This window comes from Gallinula chloropus (assembly GCF_964237585.1).
Source record: "Gallinula chloropus genome assembly, chromosome: 21".
NCBI classification, from domain to species: Eukaryota; Metazoa; Chordata; class Aves; order Gruiformes; family Rallidae; genus Gallinula; species Gallinula chloropus.
Genome location: NC_140106.1, coordinates 8,370,676 through 8,388,873, shown reverse-complemented (window position 1 = coordinate 8,388,873; position 18,198 = coordinate 8,370,676). Strand labels below are relative to the sequence as shown.

Below are 18,198 nucleotides of genomic sequence, written 5' to 3'. Positions count from 1 at the left end.
CTGGGGAGTGTCACAGGTGAGTGACAGGTCAGAAACCCAAGGGAATGTACTGGAAACATCGTGGCAATCCCACTGCAAGGCACCTGCCTGGCTTTCTAGCACCAGGGGCCTGTCAGCAGTAAAAGCTTTTACACCTCACTCTTCACAGGAGGCAAGTACTCCAGGCTCAGGGGAGTTGAGGGCTCCTGAGGGGGGAACCCAACTTCAGCAGCAGCGTGTAGTTTGTATACAAGGGGCTGTCAGAGTGAGAACTGGCTGGCCTTTCCCCCAGCACTGCTGCTGTTTTAAATTAAGACAACCACGAGATGCTCTTTTCTTTCACACTTTTATTAATGCAGTTTAAATTAGGCTGGATCCTGCAATGTCTGAACAGGCCACTCTGGGCTGTTCACACAGCTTTGTCATAGCAAAAGAGGTACCTTAAAACTCATCTGTGAATGAGTGATGCCACATGCTGTGATTATTCAAAACATAGTGCTTCAGTGAAAGTTCAAATATAATTTATACAGTGATTATGAAAATAGAATTTTTTCCATACAATATTTTACTTCTGCCAGCTACAAAATATGATAAAGAAAAATAATTCATTTATTTCTCTAGCCCTAGGAATCTTCTTCTACTGCAACATACACATCGTGCTCGCTGAAAGCCATGAGGTGGGAGAAAGGACTCCAAACCCAGGCTGAACCATTTCCCTGGGGTCTGTTGGTGTGTTGCACCGGGGACAGGGGGCTGTCCTACAGCCCTACCAAGAGGCCTGAGAAGCTGGAGGAAACAGAATCCCAATTCTGAACTGTGGGCCTTTGAGTCCTGAAGTTCAGCCACGTGCCTGAGTCAACCCAACTCTCAAAGAAGGGAGAATCCTGCAGTTCTCCCCCAAACCAACCATGCACGGGCCCTGCACTTACCTTTCAGACTGATGGCAAAGCAGCATCTTCCTAACAACTGCTGAGACAAGACCTGTGCTCAGAGGGCTGGAAATCTGTGCTGCAAGTAAAAGGCAACCTACTGAAATAACTGTGGCACTCAAGCACTGCAAAGTGTCCTGTTCTGTAGGGTTTAGAGAGGTTGGTCCTAACTTCAGCAACAGCTGAATGTCCTTAGATTCAAGCTTAGCTTTCACTTTGGGGTATTTTAGGTGAGCATCTGAGGTAAGAGTTCTTGATGCACCTTTTTTTGGTATAGTTTCTTCCTGTGCTTTTGGATTGTGTGTACAATGGTCTGTTAGCTGAGGGCTGTATGGATACTGCAGTGGAAGCAGCTTGTTCAATGGAGCGCACTGTGATGTGAAGAGATGCTGGGAGGCTTTCTGCACTGCAGAAGTGCCCTGGTTCCCTGCCTGCTCAGGGGTGAGGCCTGTGCTATGGAAGCTGCTTTGGCAGCCACTGTGAGCAGGCCTGAAGTGGAAACCCCCTGTCTGGCTGGGAGAGGGGTTGTGCCCATGCTCACCGGGGTGTCTGCATAGAACACTGAGGGTAAAGGGGTGCGTCTGCCCCTGTATGGGGATGATGCTGGGAGGGTGGAGCAGGTGCTGTGTCCCCAGTGCCTCTCTCTACTTTGGTGACAGTCCTGTACTTCCCCCAGCGAGTGAAGCTTCAGGCTGGAGGGGGTGGGACTGCTGAAGGAAGAGGGCTTTCTTCCCAGCCCTGACTGGCAGAGTGCAGTTTCACACAATGGGGAAAGGATTAACTAAGCCATCTGATTTCTGACCAGGGATGTTTTGGTTATAAGTCAGTCTGCTGCATACACAGATCCTCTCAGTGGAAGAAGCGGCTTCCACTGCACATTACAGAAGGTGATAAAGCTGTTCTCTGCCTCCTCTCACACTACTACAAGGCAATACATCTCCTACAATGAGTTAACCGCTGCCTTCACCCCAGAAGAGAAGTACCTGAAACCATCCTGTGGACGTTGTCTAAACCACATGAAAAGGCCGTGCATGAACGAAGACACTAACTGTCAATACACTAGTCTGAACCGTAAACCTGAACGTTGTTGCTACTATACATGAATAACATTTCATATTGCAGCTACAGATTTAATAAATAGAATTGCATATATTGTGCTTTATAACTTAAAATGCGTTCCACAGTGAGGCAGTGCTGAACAACGGATCTATTCACTGCCCCCAGGACTGCCACACGCTCTGGTTCCAAAACCAGCCCCCTTCCTCACTCTGTTCAAAGGTAGAAACAAAAGCTCCCTCCCCACAAGTGTTCAAAGAAGTTTACTCAGGCACTACTGTAAATGTAAGTTGTCTAATAACCGTTGCTTCTAACTTAAAAGGGAGGATGTGAAGAAATTCACAATGACCGTTTTGATTCCTTCCTCTTGGCACGTTCTCTCCCCTATCTGACGCTCTGAGACATGTGCAAAGGTGTCAGCATCTCTTCAAAGATAGCTCCTTTGACATTCGACCCCCTCAGGTTAGCTTCTTGTAGATCACAACCCGACAGATCACAATTCTAAAGGGTAAAACAAAAAATAACTGTTAATTGAATATACCCAGAACTTGGGTTCCAAACTTCACCTTAATGACACTTACAGGGAAACCACACGCACGCCTGTAAGGTCAGGGTAAGCTGCCTGTCAGTCAGTGTTTCCTGTGAGAGAGCAGTTCCTCCTCACACCAAGAGCTGGAGGTATTTCTAAGTTAACAGATTTAAATCCTGTGTATCAAATTATCTTCCAGGAGTTACTAATGCTGAGCACAGCTAGAAAGAAGCAGCAGTCTCACGAGACGTTACTCTAACACCCCTCCAGCACCTGAGGAGGAACAGCCACAGACAGAGCTTGCAGAAGGAGCTGGGCTGTCATACAGACAGCAGCATGGCATGTACCACCAGTCAGGTAAGATCCCCTTGTTACTGTGCAAATGATGTCCCAGGATCAAAATCACTCCCTGCAAGCCCAGGCAACTGCATTCTTCCTCAGAGCTGCACGATCTCACACAATGTGAAGTGCACCAGCATTTCCACCCCTCCAGCACTCGTGTGATGATAGAGCCTGTGGCTGGGAGGTGCTGGCAAATCCCAGGCTTTAGACTGACCTTCCAGAGGCTGGAATGAGATGCGATTGGAAGGGTGTTAGGACTGAAAATGAACCACAACTCACTTCCAAATCCGTGCCTGCCAGGGTTGCTCCTCTGAGGTTACAGTTTTTTAGTTTTGCGTTTTTCAGTGTAGCAACTCTTAGGTTAATTCCTGTCATCTGGCTGCCTTCCATGTCAACACCTTTCAGGTTTGCACCTAGAACACAGAAAGAGCAGTTTCATGAGAAAAAAACCCAGTCAAACACTGCAGGTCCAGCACAATGCTTCCTCAGAAGCATGGAAAACTGACAGAGGTCAAGGTTAAAGGTTAAAGATTTAACCTGGGGTTTAATGGTCATGTGCTCTGTCTGGTAGCTGTGGCCTCTCCTCATGAGGAGATGGGCTGTACAAACCACAGCCAGACTGCTCAGGTGCCAGACAGAGTTACACCTGGTGCAGTTTCCACAAAGTATCTGACAGGTAAAACCCTCTTACCTTCCAAGTTAGCTTTAAGGCCTGAGGGATCTTCAAAATTGCACCCTTTCAGAGATGCCCCTTCCGCGTTGGAACACAGCATCTTCACCCCTTGCAGGTTTGCACACTGACAGAGAAGGACACCTCAGTGAGATACGTGAAGGTGGAGCAACAAGATGTGGAACAATACTGAGAATGACCAGAGTAGAGTTTTCACTTCTGTTTCAGCAGTGAATCGTGTGTTAAAGCACAACAGCCTTGTTACTGCGAGGAAAGGTAAGGATGTGCTATACTGTTGCTTCTCTATCACCAGGAAGGCAGATAAATTCCCATCCACTGCCTGTTTTTTTTCCCTTTTTAATCTTTATTAATTTAAGATCAATTCAAAGAGCTTTTCAAGTCCTCTAACTTGAACAAATGCAGAAGATGCTAAAGAACTACCTGTCCTACGCTTACCTGCTCTTTCTAATTCCCCTCCCCTTAGAGTAACTGACTGAAGGACAGCCCCAACTCCCCAAGGCACAGCACTCCTTACATCCAGCACGGATCCGGAGAGGTCGGCCCGCTCCAGGTTGGCACAGCACAGGTTGGCGTGCGCGAGGTTGCAGCGGCTCAGGTTGGCCATCTTGAAGTTGATGTACCGAAGATCCAGACGGGAGAGATCTGCCCCACTGAAATTCAGACCCTGAAAACAAAGCAACCAGCCCCAAAACGTCACAGCAGGTACAGCTCTGAACAGGGAACAGTTAAGAGCATCGTGCATATAAATGCAGAGCTATGGATACACACACAGGCAGCTATTCCACGGATGGAATGGAATGCAAAGCCATCGAGCACTGCCCTTGGCTGTGCTGGTGCACTTCACATTTAAAGAGAAGAGCTTAACAAATTGCTGCTTCTGGAAACCTTCAGCTAAAGGAAAGCAGCCCAAACTGCACTTGGAATTTCACATTAAGGTCACTCTGCCACAGCCTGGCATCACCCCTGAGCTAAAAAGCAGGGGAGGGAAAGCACACGTCACCTGAACATCATGTTCTCAGGCAGTTTCACCACCAGACACCACCCCAACACACGGAGAGGAGGTCTGTGTTCTCACCTGGCATCGCAGCTCAGACTTGGTTGGGGTTGCCAGTAGGAATCGGACAAACTCCTTTCTAGAGATGGGAGAGTGATCCTCAGCTGGCTGGGAGTTCTGCAGAGAGAATTGTTTAGAGCCTGACACGGGCAGCACTAACTTATCTACTGCCTGGAAGAACAGGACACGTGCATTCATGTATTAAAGAAAGCGAGTTACCTTAATAGCTATTTCTAGATGTTCAATTAATGAATCGATACCAAAAAACCTGGCTTCTTCCAAAACACCTAACAAAACAAAGCAGCATTTGTTACTGACAGGGAGTCGTTAGACAGAGAGCACCCTTCTTCCCTGGCTGGAGAGGGCAGCGGATCACGCCAAGAACGTGCCCCAGGGGTTGGGTTAATCCATCCTCACTCCTGGAGGAGCATCAGATCGATGGACTTGCCTGGCTCATTATACCTTTTTAAGTTAAGCTACACTAAGAGAGATGAACAGATGACTTGTTGAAGGTTAAGGGGGCTCAAAGAAAGGCATTAACTAATAAATCCAACAGCCACATACACGGTGTTAGATGTAACTACATCGAGGAGAAGTGAGCTTGCTTGCAGCTAAAAGGAAGAAGTGACTTGGAAGGACATTTCCAACACCAGTACTGGGTTAAAGACACCAAATCAGAATTACAGCCAGGTATTCATCCAGCATGGAGAACTGTTAATGCTCTCAAGGTCAGTAAGTTTAAGTGATTCATTAAACCAAGCACGTGGAATTGCAATGCTCGAGACCAAATTCAGCAAAGGAGAAACCCACACGTTTAGATGAGCACACAGAAGTCCCACTGACTGTATCATCTTTACCAGAGGGCAACGTTCAACTTCTAAAGAGTAGCAATTTAGGGGGTGTCATAGGGGTAATACCTACCTAGCAAATTAATGCCATCATTTACAATGAGCTGTCCGTGACGCAAATAGTTCAAAATTGGCTCAAAATACTCTGGACTGCGGTCAATTAGGAATGCTCCTCTATGATCTTGCTTATTTCCCCAAGCATCTGTTTCCACAACATATATATATATATGATTAAATTTGATATATTAATAGAAGAGCATTTGCTTCAGTTTCAGGTTGTTACTACCAAAGGGTGATGAAACATTCCACTTGGAAGGTGTTTCTTAGAGAAAGGAAGGAAAATATGGGCAGGGGCTATAGGAGGAATCACCTTACAACAAACTCACTGCTGCTGTAACTCAGCCATTTCATCACACAGAGGAATCACTGCTAGGCTGAAGGCAGCACTGAGATTTCAGCCTGCCCCTTCCCCAGAGGCTGCCCTCACAGTGCTCACACAATGATATGCTGACAAACTGGGGGAAACCCAACAGTAAGGAGGAAATTTAAACTCAAATGAAGACCCCAAAATAGTGACTACAGACAGAAGGTCTGTTCTTAGCCTGTGAGATGATAGCCATTACGTGGGCAGGAGAGGAAGAAATAATCAGAAAAGACACAATTCTACTTTCTGCTCTGATACTTCAACAGTCTGTTGATGTTCTGACTTGCTAACAAGAGTCTCAGCTCGACAGGGCCCTTTGCTGCCTCTGCTAACTTGTCAGCTTAAAAAATAAGGTGTATTTCAGCGTACCAACCTTTATCTTTAAACATGTGGGCCAACATGCTCTCAGGTTCCTTGTTAACCAAAGTGCTCCTGCAAAACAAAAGCAGCACAGTGTTATATTTAGAAGAAGAAGTTTTGCTCAAGAGACAAACTCGCTGCCCTTGGAGCAAGATACACACTCCAGCAGCTACCACACTGCACTGATTTCATTTCATAGAGTGTGACAGCAGAATACATCACTGACCTGAGTGATGTGATAAGTACAAACAACATGTGATAAGATGTGATGATGTGATAAGTACAAACAACAGGAATAGGAACAAAGCGCTCAGTTAACTGGAAGATTCCAAGGATAAACGTGGGACTGTTCATTTCTTCATGGCAGCAAATACAAAATACAGGAAAGAAAGCTGCAGAAGCCAAAGCTGTCCTACTCCAGGGTGAGTTATTTAAAAATTGAGCCCAGGCAGTTGAGTTTTTACCGTGTCGTGGTGAAGTATCGGCCTCCAACGTTGAGCGTCAGCCAGTCTGTGTGTGAGCCCGTTAGCTCTTCATGAAGCCTCCCATCAGTCTGAGGATCTACACACAAGAGGCACAGTCATGGTTAGAAAAGTCACAAATGTTTCTGAATCCTCCACCTGGACTCCTAAACCCACCAGGAAATATACTTTGAGATTGACATGGCAGCAAAATCAGAGTCTAAGCTAAAGGTTAAACAAAAGGTTAAGCCTGGGAATACAGACTTACCAATGAATGGCTCCCCTTCACAGACAAACAAGACATCATCATCCCTGAGAGGTAAGAGGGCAGGGGAAGAGGAGGGGGGAAAAAATAGTGTTACTCAGAATCTTTTGTTCATCAAAGTGACAGTGGGAACCCCTCCCAGTCAGTACCAGGTAAAAGAGCATCAGTTGCCTTTAGTCCATTAGAACTTCAGTATCTGCCTTTTATCTTAATTTTGCGGGTTCCAGTGAGCTGAGATTTGAGTGACCCCACTAGGGACACTATCTGTGTCAGCCAGGGAAGGGGTGGCTTCTGTTACTACACCACTTTAGCTCTGCAGGACAGCTGCTTCACCCCCACTCCAGGAGTGTTCTGTGAGAGCCTGTGGCTTCCCAGACAGGAAAGGGCTCATCCCAGTGCCAACCAGAGCAGCGGGATGTCCCTGGGATCAGCACAGGACAGGGAAACGCTCTCCAAAGGCAGCGCTGTCTACCCTGGGGCCGCAAAGGGCACGATCTGTTTTAGGGAAAGCACCGGCTGCCGGGCCAGAGCCTCCGTGTGCACCTGCGACGGGGCCTCACCTAATCAGAGCGATGTCGTCGATGAGCCCGCCCTTCCCGTTGTACACGCTGGTGGCTTTGATGCCCAGCTTGCTGCTGGCCACGGACAGCAGGTCCGACAGCGTCCCGTACACAGCCACGACCTGCGGGGAGAGGGAGCTGCGGACACCGCCGGGCCGGCCCCGGCCTGGGGCAGCCGCGGCCTCCGAGCAGGGTGACCGGGCAGTGCCGGTCCCCGGGCCGCGCCTGTGGCCGCGCCAGGCTGCGCTACCGGGCCGCGAGCATCCCACAGCGCCGGGCCCTCTGTGCCGGCCGGGCCTCGGGATGGGGCACCGGGCAGCCGCTCCCGGTGCGGGCGGGCAGCGCGGCCCGAGGCCGCGGCGCCGGCGGGAGGATCGAGGTCTCCGGGCCGCACCGGGCGAGGGGCAGGGTCCCGCTCCCCCCGCCCACCCCTCACCTTCCCGTTCCGGGGGCTGCCGTTAACGAACAGCGTGACCCGCCTCATGCTGCGGCGGCGGCAGCCCGCTCCGTCCCGCCGGGCCCGGAAGGCAGCGGCGGCTGAGCGACGCGAGCTCCGGCCAATGAGAAGCGCGATTCGCCGGAGGGGTGGGGCGGGGAATGGCCGGCGGAGCGGCGGGGGGCGGGTCCATAAGGACGCCGCCGGTAGCCAATCAAGAGGGCCCTGTCCTTGCATGAAGTGGGACTCGGAAGTGTCGGTCGCTGATTGGCGCGGGCTGTCACGTGGGCACGGCCGGCTGAGCGAATCCGTTTCCCTTTCGAAAAACGGACGCCAGCGCGCGAGGAACGGCCGGGATCCCTCCGCGCCGGGAGGCGAAAGAGTCCCCCGCTCCTCGTGCGGCCTCGCGGGGCGGGGGCAGCGCGGCACCGGCTCCCGCCAGCCGCTCGCTGTCCGGTAGCCGCGACGCTCGGGCGAGAGCGCGGAGGGACACGGGGGCGCAGGGCGCCGCGGCCAGTGAGGCCGCGTCTCGTGCCGGCGGGCGGTAACGGCGCCGCGTTTCCGCGGGCGTGAGGCGGCTGCGCCCGGCCCGGGGCTGTGAGGCGCCCGGCCGCGCCTCCGCCCGCACAGGCACCCGCCGAGACCCCTCCCTTCGGTAAGGTGCCGAGCCGCGGGCGGGCAGAGGCAGCGCGGAGCACATCGCCAGCCATGCCCCGGCGGGCGGAGGGCAGAAGCGCCTCCCCGAGAGCGCCGGGGAGCGGCCCCGCCGGAGGGCGGGGAGAGGCCGCAGCGCGCGGCCCGCCCGGGGGCCGGGGGGCGGCCGGCGCAGGTGCGAAGGCGCGCGGGAAGGAGAACGCTGGCGGCGCGAGCCCAGCCCGGCAGCGGGCGCGAGGCCCGGCGCGCGGCAGGGACCAGGGCAGGGGCTCGCGCCGCGCTGGGCGGGAAGCCGCCCCCTGCCCGCGTGCCGAGCGCGCGTGCGGCGCGGCCGCCTCACCCCTGAGCAGCCGGGACAAGTCGCCGGCGGGCGGGCGGCGCTCGACGCCCGGTGAGGAACGGGCTGAAGAAGGACCCGATCGCTTCGTGTGGGAAATGCTGAGGGAAAAACCCGTCGATTTCGCGACCGTGACAGTTGCGGAGTTGGGGATCACGCGGGAGAGCTTCGCCCAGCCCTCCGCAGGTAAAGCCCCGCCCTGCGGGCGCAGCCGCGCGCCTCAGGCCCGCCCGCCTCAGAGCAGGGGCTGGGGCCGCCTCAGGCGCGGCTCTCTGGCGGGGCCCGGATGCGCGCGAGGCGGAGCTGTGAGGCGAAGTCGCTGAGCTGTGAGGCGAAGTCGCGTTCCCGCTTCGCGCGGGTGGGTGCGGGGAGCCTCACGCATAACGCATAGCGCAGACCCCGCTGGGGTTGGCGGGGGCTCCTTGACTCGAGGTGAGGAATGGAGACGGGGCCTCGCCTGGTGTGCGGCCGCCTCAGCTTCTGGAAAGCTCAGTCAGCAGCGCTCAGCCTGCTTTCTCAGGGGAAGGTCTCCTGGGATGAGCAGTTTCCCACGGTTTCATCCATGGGATGAATGCTCCTAACAAGAATTAGCGTTTTAAAGCTCTTTGTATCTGTACAAAAAGTGTATTTTTCCCTTACCCTTCCTCTCCTCCTGTCCCCATGTCAGGGAAGTCTCCGACTTTACTGAAATTCAGACGCAGATCAGCCATCGGCGCACGGGGCTCGCCAGAGAATAACACCCTTATCCGGTACCTTGCCCAGCAGAGAAGCAACAAGTGGAAAGAAGCTTCTGCACAGGTGAGACTTTCTCATGTATCTCACGCATCAGTTTAGCTCTCCCAGCAATCAGCGTGTGTGGGCTGAAAGGGAAGGCGAGTCTCAGGAAGGAGCCGGTAGAAGGCGTAACATTGGCCTGAATTTAGTTGACTCCCCATGGACACCTTGTGTTACAACACAGGGATTGTGGGGTCTTTTCTCCATGTCTAGCTGCCTCATGTTTTAACTTTTGTTTACCAGAACCCTTAATCACTGTGCTTTTTGCTTATTAAAGTGTTGGTGGCTCAAAGTCACTAGCATGTCACTAGCATGAGTGACTTGTTTTTTTAATCAGACTTGTTCTTAACACAAACTAGACTGGCAGAAAACTACTGCTGGGTATGGCTGAGGGGACAGATTATGGGAGGCAGTAAAAATAGTTTTCCCAATACAGTTCTTTTTTTGCATATTTTGCCATACAACTAAAGCTGCACCTGTATTAAATAAAAGATTTGCTGCTTTGATTTTGTTTAATGACAAAGTACAAATAGAATGTAATAAAGCTCATGTCATCTTGAAGGGGGGGAATCTCATGAGGTTAATTCTCTTTGGCAGGTTAGTCCTCTCCAGCTCGGAAATGTCAGGTTGCTGAAGGACAAGATCAATGCCTTTCAGACCTCTTGTGAAGCACTGCAAGAAGCTGAAGGGGAGAGTGGCGTCTCTGGACTGCCACAGGTGGATGATGCTTCTCAGGATGCAGGCTGCTGTAAGTTGATTATATTTCTGGTCACTGATTTATCTTAAATGTGTTTTCCTTTAGGCCCAAAAGTACAAAACTACAGACACTTAATAGAAAAAAATAAAAATGTTCCTTCATGAGGATTAGCACAGGGGGGTTTGTGTTTGTCTGGAGACTCTTTTCTTTTGTTTAAACCCATCCTGTTTCTTAGTGCCTCCTGAACAGACGTTTCTCAGAATAACTGAAGAAAAGCAAAGACTAGTACTTTTTTTGTGACTGTTTTCTTAGTTTTAATTTATGGATCCATACCTTTTAATTTACTTTTCATTAATCTTTTTGCACTTTTTCCATGAAACCAAGAATGGTTTTTGTGACAACTGGTTTTCGCTGTTGTAGCTCTTAGCTTTTGGTCACGATGTGCAGCATTTTGCTGAGTAACTTTTAAATTATAAAAATCATTTGTTGTTAACCTCCTTATTTTCTAATGGAGCTAGTAAGTATTGCAAAGTCCTTATGAGCAACACAGTCCTGTTGAGTCGTTGGAGGCTCTTCTAATTAGAGGTAGCTTAGAAACAGGCCATGATAAGAGGACTTTAATTGTCATACCTGTCTCCTTGCTCTAAAGGTTGCAATTCTGACCACATCGCTAGAGGTGTTACCAGTAATGCTGCATCAGAGCTGAGCAGAAGCAAAGGTAGTTCTGCAGAAGTGAGGCTGAAAGTACTTAATGAAAGCAGGACACCTATTGCACCACCACAATCAGGAAATGCTTCGTTAGGTGAACATAAGAGTGGCTACAGTCTGCGATCCCTGTTGAAGAAAAGGCCAGTGAAGCAGCTGATGGATGGCATGAAGGTTGGTTAACTGACTTACAGGGAGGTACTGACACTGAGCTCCTGCACTCGGTACTGAGCTGCCAGAATTTGAATCGTGGTTAAAGATACTTTTTGAAACACATCAGAAATAATTTAATGCTCTGGAGCTGATATCTGTGTGCCACTTGGTCGTTTTGGAAGCTTTGCTGGAAGGTTTCGTGTTTTGGGAATGTCTATCTATATGTTATTGACTTTTCCATTTAGAAAATTAGTAGGACTTTTTTTAAACTCTGTAAACATCACTTTCACATTTGTTTTGAACAAGGTCAGTATTCTAATTAAGTGGTATTAAATAGGTGATTGTATCACTTAAATTTGATAGGAATACTCAAATGATGCTGTTGACGAAGGAGGTGAAGCGGTGCAAACAGGTGAGATTTTGTTTTTTAAATAGGCAGAGTGTTCTGGGGGATCACAGGGGTTTGCCTCTCTGCTAAATCTGAAGAGTGACAGACGTTAACCACCATTGCAGTAGCTCGTCTGACATCCTACCACATAAAATTGGAAAAATAAGGCTGCTGAGGAAAAGGATATCAATGGAAAAAAATAATAAATTCCCACCCCAAAACTTCAGAAAGTCTCTGGCACCAAAATACTCACCTGTTTTTCAAGCATTTTCACACCTGTGATGTTTCTAGACTTGCATCTTAATTCTTGGTACTGTAGTAAAGCTGCACTGACAATTCTGGTTGGATCCATAGGTAAAGGTGGCATTTGTCTGTTTGGTTCCAGGGGGAATAACAACCCATAGAAAGACCCTGAAATGTCTCAGCTCTAGGAAAGTCCCAGGTTCACTAAGCAGTCTCTGTATTTCATTACAATAGAGAAAATTGGAACAGGCAGATCTGAAAAGCCGAAGAAGAGAGTTACCTTTGGAAAAGGTCTGAGCCCAGAAATATTTGATGAGGCTTTGCCTGCAAACACCCCGTTGTGTAAAGGAGCCACGCCGGGCTGTCACCCAGGCTCACAGAGCCACAGTGCTTTCGCAAGGTCAACTCTCATTGGAGAACCACTGTCCCAGCCAAACTTGGATGTAAGTTGTGTTTTGGTGGTTGGTTGGGCTTTTTGAGGTATAAAACCAGCCTCTTAGCCTCTCTGAATGTTTGACTTTGGTTCAGTTTTTCCCTCAGTCTGCCTGGCTGTGAAAAGAAATTGCTAAAATACTGGAATTGTCTGCTTGAAGCTTGAGAGTGGCATGGAGAACTTCTTCTTTCGCTTCATGAATTCTGAATAGGATTTCGGCCTGTAGAGCTATGGTTAAGGTTGAGTGCTGGCCCATGGAATGTTTCTTGTCTTGGCTTACTCATATACTTTTAATACTGTGTTTCTTTTTGCTGTATATAGCAAATGAGCTGCTGCATTGTTCCAAACCCTCATGGACAAGGTATCTTTTCATATATATCTGATAGAGTATATTGCTAAAAATGTACCCTTATCTGTTTAAAGGAATCTGTTGAGCCTCTTCAAGAGTTAGTGGAGAGTTGTGTTGCTGCTGAGGACCTCTTACCTGTTGAAAACACAGAAGGTATTGTTGTTAGATAATGCATCTTTCTGTATCTGAGCACTAAGAGATGACACAGCAGGGCTCTGCTTTTATACAGGGGCTATTTTTCATTTGTGCTAATGCTAAATAAAAGCTCTTCCTTTCTTCTAAAGGCCCCTGCCCTAGCTGTGGTGTTTACCCATTGTTTAGGCTCAAGGGCTGTGACTTACTGCTTGAAGCAGTTGGTCTTGCTGTCTTGATTCTGATCCTGTAATTTTGATGTTTTGTAAACAGCAAAGACAGCAACAGCAAAAATTGAAAGGGACTGTGTGTATACATCCTTCTGTGAAAGCTATGTAAGTGAGAATTATTACCACATCCTCACAAGTTTTGTTTTGCTCTGATTTGTACAGCAAGATCTGAAGTTGGGTTTTTAATCTTGCCCTGTTTGATAGTCCCTTATGCAGAAAAACGCTACTCAAGAGTAATGACTGCACACACTGTGCATTATGTTAGAAATGATGTGGATAATTTCCTCAAACACTGAATGAGTGTTCTTACTTTCTTCACGTTTAATAGCCCAAACTGACAAATCTGATCTGGTAAGAACTCGTTCTACTAAAAGGAAGGTAAGTTTCTTTAGTGTTGATGTTTCATCCATGTGTATGAAAATAACTTTAATGCAAGTTATTGTCTTAAGGAGATCTTTATTTTGAGTGACAGTGGGTTTCCAGTTACTGAAACATTGTTGGTTGTAGCCTGATACTTAAATCTATTACTTCTGTTGAATTTTCCAGGAGCTATCCCAAATTGACCAAATTTAGAAGAGATTTATTGATAGACTCCCATTCATAGGAACAGGGGCTTCACTCATGGTTCTAGTGTGCTTCATTGGAGGGAGAAAGCAGGAAAAAAAAGTAACCCATCTTCTCTGAAAGAGATAACTGAGGATGGAAATGGTTACTGATTTCTCAAGAGAATGTCTCTTCTGTCCAGGTAGAACAAAGAGACTAGCTCTATACATCTGCCTTTCCAGCTGTTAGTGTCTAGCTGTTGGGATCCTGCATGTAAAATAACAGAAACTAAGAACAATGTGATTGTTACAACTGTTGGACTGTGGTGTGTTTTTTAAGAGAAGCAAAGGTACACACATGTGCCCCAACAACTTAAAGCTCATGTTCTCCACAGCGAACCACCGGTTCAGAGTGGGCCAATTTTAGCATCTCAAGAGCCACAAGTGCTGAGAAAGATGAAAAGACTAAAAATCCAAGAAAGAACAAGTGTCAAAGACAGAATACAGCAGCATGTCCTGCCAAAAGGACATGACAGCCACTGTTCCTTCTCTGTCCAGGTATATCATCTTATTTTCATCATTGGAGCTCAGATTTGTCTGAAGGGTGTTACGTTTCCTGTTGCTGTCAGTATTCTCCTCTTTGTGCCTGACTGCCATTTCCTACCCTTAGTACCACTTGTCCCTCTGACTGCTTGTTAAGGCTGACTAGAAGACTGTAAATACTTGTCAAAGAAAAGGGCTGAGTAATTGCACTTAGCGAATGGCCATGTAATGATCGTGCTCTGACTGGCATAGAGGACAAGCAGTGGGTCCTAGAAAGACTGTTTATGTTGCCACTGTGTAATTACGATGTTGTTAAGAAGTAAGAGTAATGACATGTCACTTTTGCTTGCAGGATCCTAAGCAATGCAGTCTTGATACGTTTCCAGATAGCTGAATATCTGGCGACTGTCAGTGAGGAGTTTGTTGCAGTTGCAACCACTCAGATTTGCTCCATGTTGGTGACCTGAAGATAACTGACAACACCAATACTTGTACTTGAATTCTTCGTAAAGTTCCAAAGGAAAAGTGTTGGTGTTTTCCAGGAATTACTATATGCCAGTATTTTGCCGTAGTAAAGATGGACAGAAGTCACAAAAGCAGGGATCATACGATACGATATCTGGTATGTTTTCTCACATGTCAGATAACAAGTAAACTAAGTTTTCTTAACCTGATGCTCATGGTAAGAAAATAAAAAGAATAGTATATGCCTTTTTGCTTTTTTAAAAAACTTTAAAACAATATGCAAATAAAGTTTTATCTAGTCTTCACCTCGTTTTTCTCTATTTGCTTCTGACTAGTTGGGTGATAGAAGGGGATAGTGGAACACTGAAATGTTGCATATAAATGTCACTGTGTTCCTCTGGTCTAGTTACTGTTTAGAAATGTACTAAAATGTGCCCTACTCTTCTCCTTCTCAGCCTGAAGCCTCTAGCACTCTTGTAGTTCACTTAGACCTGGAAAGATTTAGCGATGAAGTGATGTATGTGCAAGGAAGCAAACAGAAAAGCATTGTTAGATCTGTCCATGAGGAAACGGAGAGAGGAGAGAAAAAATAAAAGCCACTGAAGTATGCCAAGTGTAGCTTAAGCACACAGGAACAGGAGTGAGCAGTGAAAGAAATTTCATTTCCAAGCAGCTAACAGGCAGGTAAGCAATGGAAATAAATCTCAAACCAACCCGTAAAGCGTAGCTGGTATGCCTTCAGCTTTAAAATCGGGACGTAGGCAATGCAGATCAACATGTTTTAACTTGAAATAGGGTCCAATTTCACTGTGTCCCAGTGGAAAAGATGAAGTTGTGCCTGTGACGTATAGACAAGAAGGCTAATGTATTAGTTTTGTAATTAAGTCCTGTAAATTGTGCATAACAGAGCAATTAACTACTTTAACCAAGCTTTGGAGGGGGAGGAAGAAAAACCTGTGTGCGCTGGGAATGAGGGCATGGAACATATTCCCTAACTCAAACCTGAAAAACCTGGTGTTAGTCTTGGGTTCCTTCCAGTGACCCCTTGACTCCCATCTTCCTGCCCCCTGCGCAGAGCTGGAACTGGTCAGCCATTTTTGTTTTTGGAAGGGAGAGGAGACAGATATAATGAATGGCTTTTATTGTGCAATATTTCAAACCCTTTTTGACTGCATTCGGATGGGATGGAAAATGTTCTACGCTGCGCTGCAGCCAAAATAAACAAAACATATTCCCTAAACCTGGATGTGTGTTTCACTCAAACTGGCAGTAGTTAGAGCTCTACTCTTAAACAAGAATTTAGTTTGACAATTTTTAGGGCTTGTTCAGCTGAATGTATCAGCCAAAGAAAATACTTGGGAAAAAATTAAATAATACACATATTTACAGCTTGCAGGTGGCATTAATTTTTGTGGTTCATAGTATTTAGTTTTAAGAATCCCTGTTAGTTGGACTATATTGTAGATTTAAAAAAAATACTCTAAATTGTCTTTTTTTTTTTAAATTAGTTTTTTTATGAGAATAGTCATTCTGAAGGAAAATACATTTTATGTAGCTCCCTGAAGGGTGATAAACAGTTGTGATTCAAGGCTTTAAAACTTTAGGGTCTACCAAGAAACTGAAAATTCTACAAACACAAGACCCAGCAAAGTAGCTGTAAAACCTTGACAGGAGCCTGCTCTGGCCTGGTCGCCAGCTCGCTGGAGCCGAGCTGAAACACCCCTTTATGGTGCAGGCTGCCTGCTGTGTGTTGGCACTGCCAGCCCCTTCAGCCAAGACCTTGTGCTGTGTAATGGAGATGATTCCTCTTGAGCAACGTGTTGTATAGTCTGAACAACTGTGTTTACTCATGATCATCATAATGTGGTCACCAACGCCCAGAGGCCTCTGATTACCAACAATACAGAACTAAAATGAGATTATCAAACCAGACACCATGCTTGGACATCCCCCACCCTGCAAACAAACCTATTCCTCACACTCCCACCCTAAAAATCCCTTTGAACAGATAACATCCAACGCTCTTAATGTTTTTGAGTAGATAAATGAGCCTCAGTTTTAAAAATCATTCTGATTAAATCATTAAGGATTACAAACAAGGTATCTCAGAGTGTGAAGAGCAGCTTGCAGTAACAAATAGCAATTGCTCCTCGACAGCCCTCATGATGTAGTGAACCAAACGAGCTCGGAATCGGGGAACTGGGCTTTCTGTTCCCTCTGCGGTCTGGGCTTGTGACGTTCCTCAATTAAGTTGTTACTCAGTTTCCTTGCTCTGTCTTTCATTTATTTGCCAGCACTTGTAACATCAGGGTGAAAAATACGGATCTAATATCACCATCCATTAAATCATCTGAGTTAGACCGAAGACACTTTTGAAGCCGCGCTTCACTGTAATAAATAACCTGCCTGTGTCACACAAATGTTTGGACAAACAAATGCACTTAGTCCCATGTTCAGAAGGTCAGTAATGCTGTGTTTGGGTAGTAAATAATACTCACTAATGTAAATCTATTAAGGTTGCAAAGGAATTGATGTTTGAACTGTGACTTGAGTTAGTTGAGTATCCTCGTGTGTGCTGTGGAGGAAGAAGTAGTGTGGGTACAAACACTTAACGTTACTCTCCCCTCAGGAAAACAATTGCACGTATCCATGGAGTGTTCAGGGAAGGCTTAGTGGGGTTTATACATAACGAGTAGGTACTGCACACGTAGCGTATCGTAATGCCAAGCATTGCATCATGCAAGCTGTGGAATATAAACCTCAGGTCTTCACTATATATCTGTCTCTTGCATCTCTCACCGCTCGCTCCTCACAGTAGATGTGTAGTAGCTTGTGGAGTTTTCCTTCCTCACTCTGCTCCACTGCTTCAGGTTTGGAGCCTTCTGGCCTGTCATGCTTCTGCCCTCCCGGTGCTTCCTCCTCTCATGCTGATGTCCAGCTGTTGCCAGTCACACGCACAAGGTGCTTCACAGAGTGAACCCTTCCCCAGAAAGGGAAGCACATCAGTTGGTAGCACAGAGAATTTATATGCCTGTGCAAGATACAGCTAGTTAAGCTAGTTAAAGCATTGCTGCCAGGAACTTTTTCTGATGCTTGGTGTCATGCCTCTGTTCAGAGCCACAGAAAGCCTTAGTCACAGCCAGATCCGTGGTGGTAAGTGCCTTGGAACTGTGCCTTTGTGTGAGAGTTAAAGAAAATGATAAGGCTGTATGCAGTATTAAATTTGTGGTTTCATACTGATGCACAGAACAGCCAAAGCCTTAAACTGTCTCTTTTATTAGCAAGGAAAAATCTCTGCTGCTGAAAATCTCCTTTTTCTCACTCTGCTGCGGATCAGCAGGGGTGAGGGACCTGGGGTGGTAGCTGAGGAGAAGCCTTAAACGAAATCCTGAAAATCCTGAAACTTTGTTTCCATATTTTTAGCCTGCCTCTCTTCTGCTTTCCGTATCGAATGCAGCACAACTGCTATAACCGTGCCAAAAGCTGTTTAAACAATATTAAGATGTTTTCTTCAAACTTCTCCCTAGGAAGATACTCTTTTTCGAGAGGAATGTTTTCCCTGGAGCATTACATCATGAATTGGTTCAGTTCTTGGAGTAAGAAATTGGACCAAATGGTG

The 18,198-nt window shown here is 47.3% G+C and overlaps 2 protein-coding genes across 2 annotated transcripts; one reads left to right on the top strand and one right to left on the bottom strand.

Annotated features, from left to right (window-relative positions):
* Positions 1–2,151: 2,151 nt before the first annotated feature.
* On the bottom strand, positions 2,152–7,982 carry KCTD9 (potassium channel tetramerization domain containing 9; the record flags this gene model as incomplete). The annotated part of the gene is made up of 12 exons (XM_084273972.1): positions 2,152–2,465; positions 3,115–3,248; positions 3,527–3,632; positions 4,041–4,190; positions 4,602–4,697; positions 4,800–4,867; positions 5,502–5,630; positions 6,226–6,284; positions 6,677–6,773; positions 6,942–6,985; positions 7,499–7,620; positions 7,935–7,982. 12 exons carry the CDS (start codon positions 7,980–7,982, stop codon positions 2,349–2,351), a joined length of 1,170 nt encoding a protein of 389 aa, XP_084130098.1. The 3' UTR covers positions 2,152–2,348.
* Positions 7,983–8,642: 660 nt separating this feature from the next.
* Positions 8,643–14,878, top strand: CDCA2 (cell division cycle associated 2; the record flags this gene model as incomplete). The annotated part of the gene is made up of 11 exons (XM_084273896.1): positions 8,643–9,111; positions 9,593–9,723; positions 10,297–10,447; positions 11,046–11,114; positions 11,199–11,275; positions 11,618–11,666; positions 12,120–12,328; positions 12,742–12,820; positions 13,358–13,407; positions 13,967–14,129; positions 14,467–14,878. 10 exons carry the CDS (start codon positions 8,643–8,645, stop codon positions 14,102–14,104), a joined length of 1,422 nt encoding a protein of 473 aa, XP_084130022.1. The 3' UTR covers positions 14,105–14,129; positions 14,467–14,878.
* Between the last annotated feature and the right edge of the window lie 3,320 nt (positions 14,879–18,198).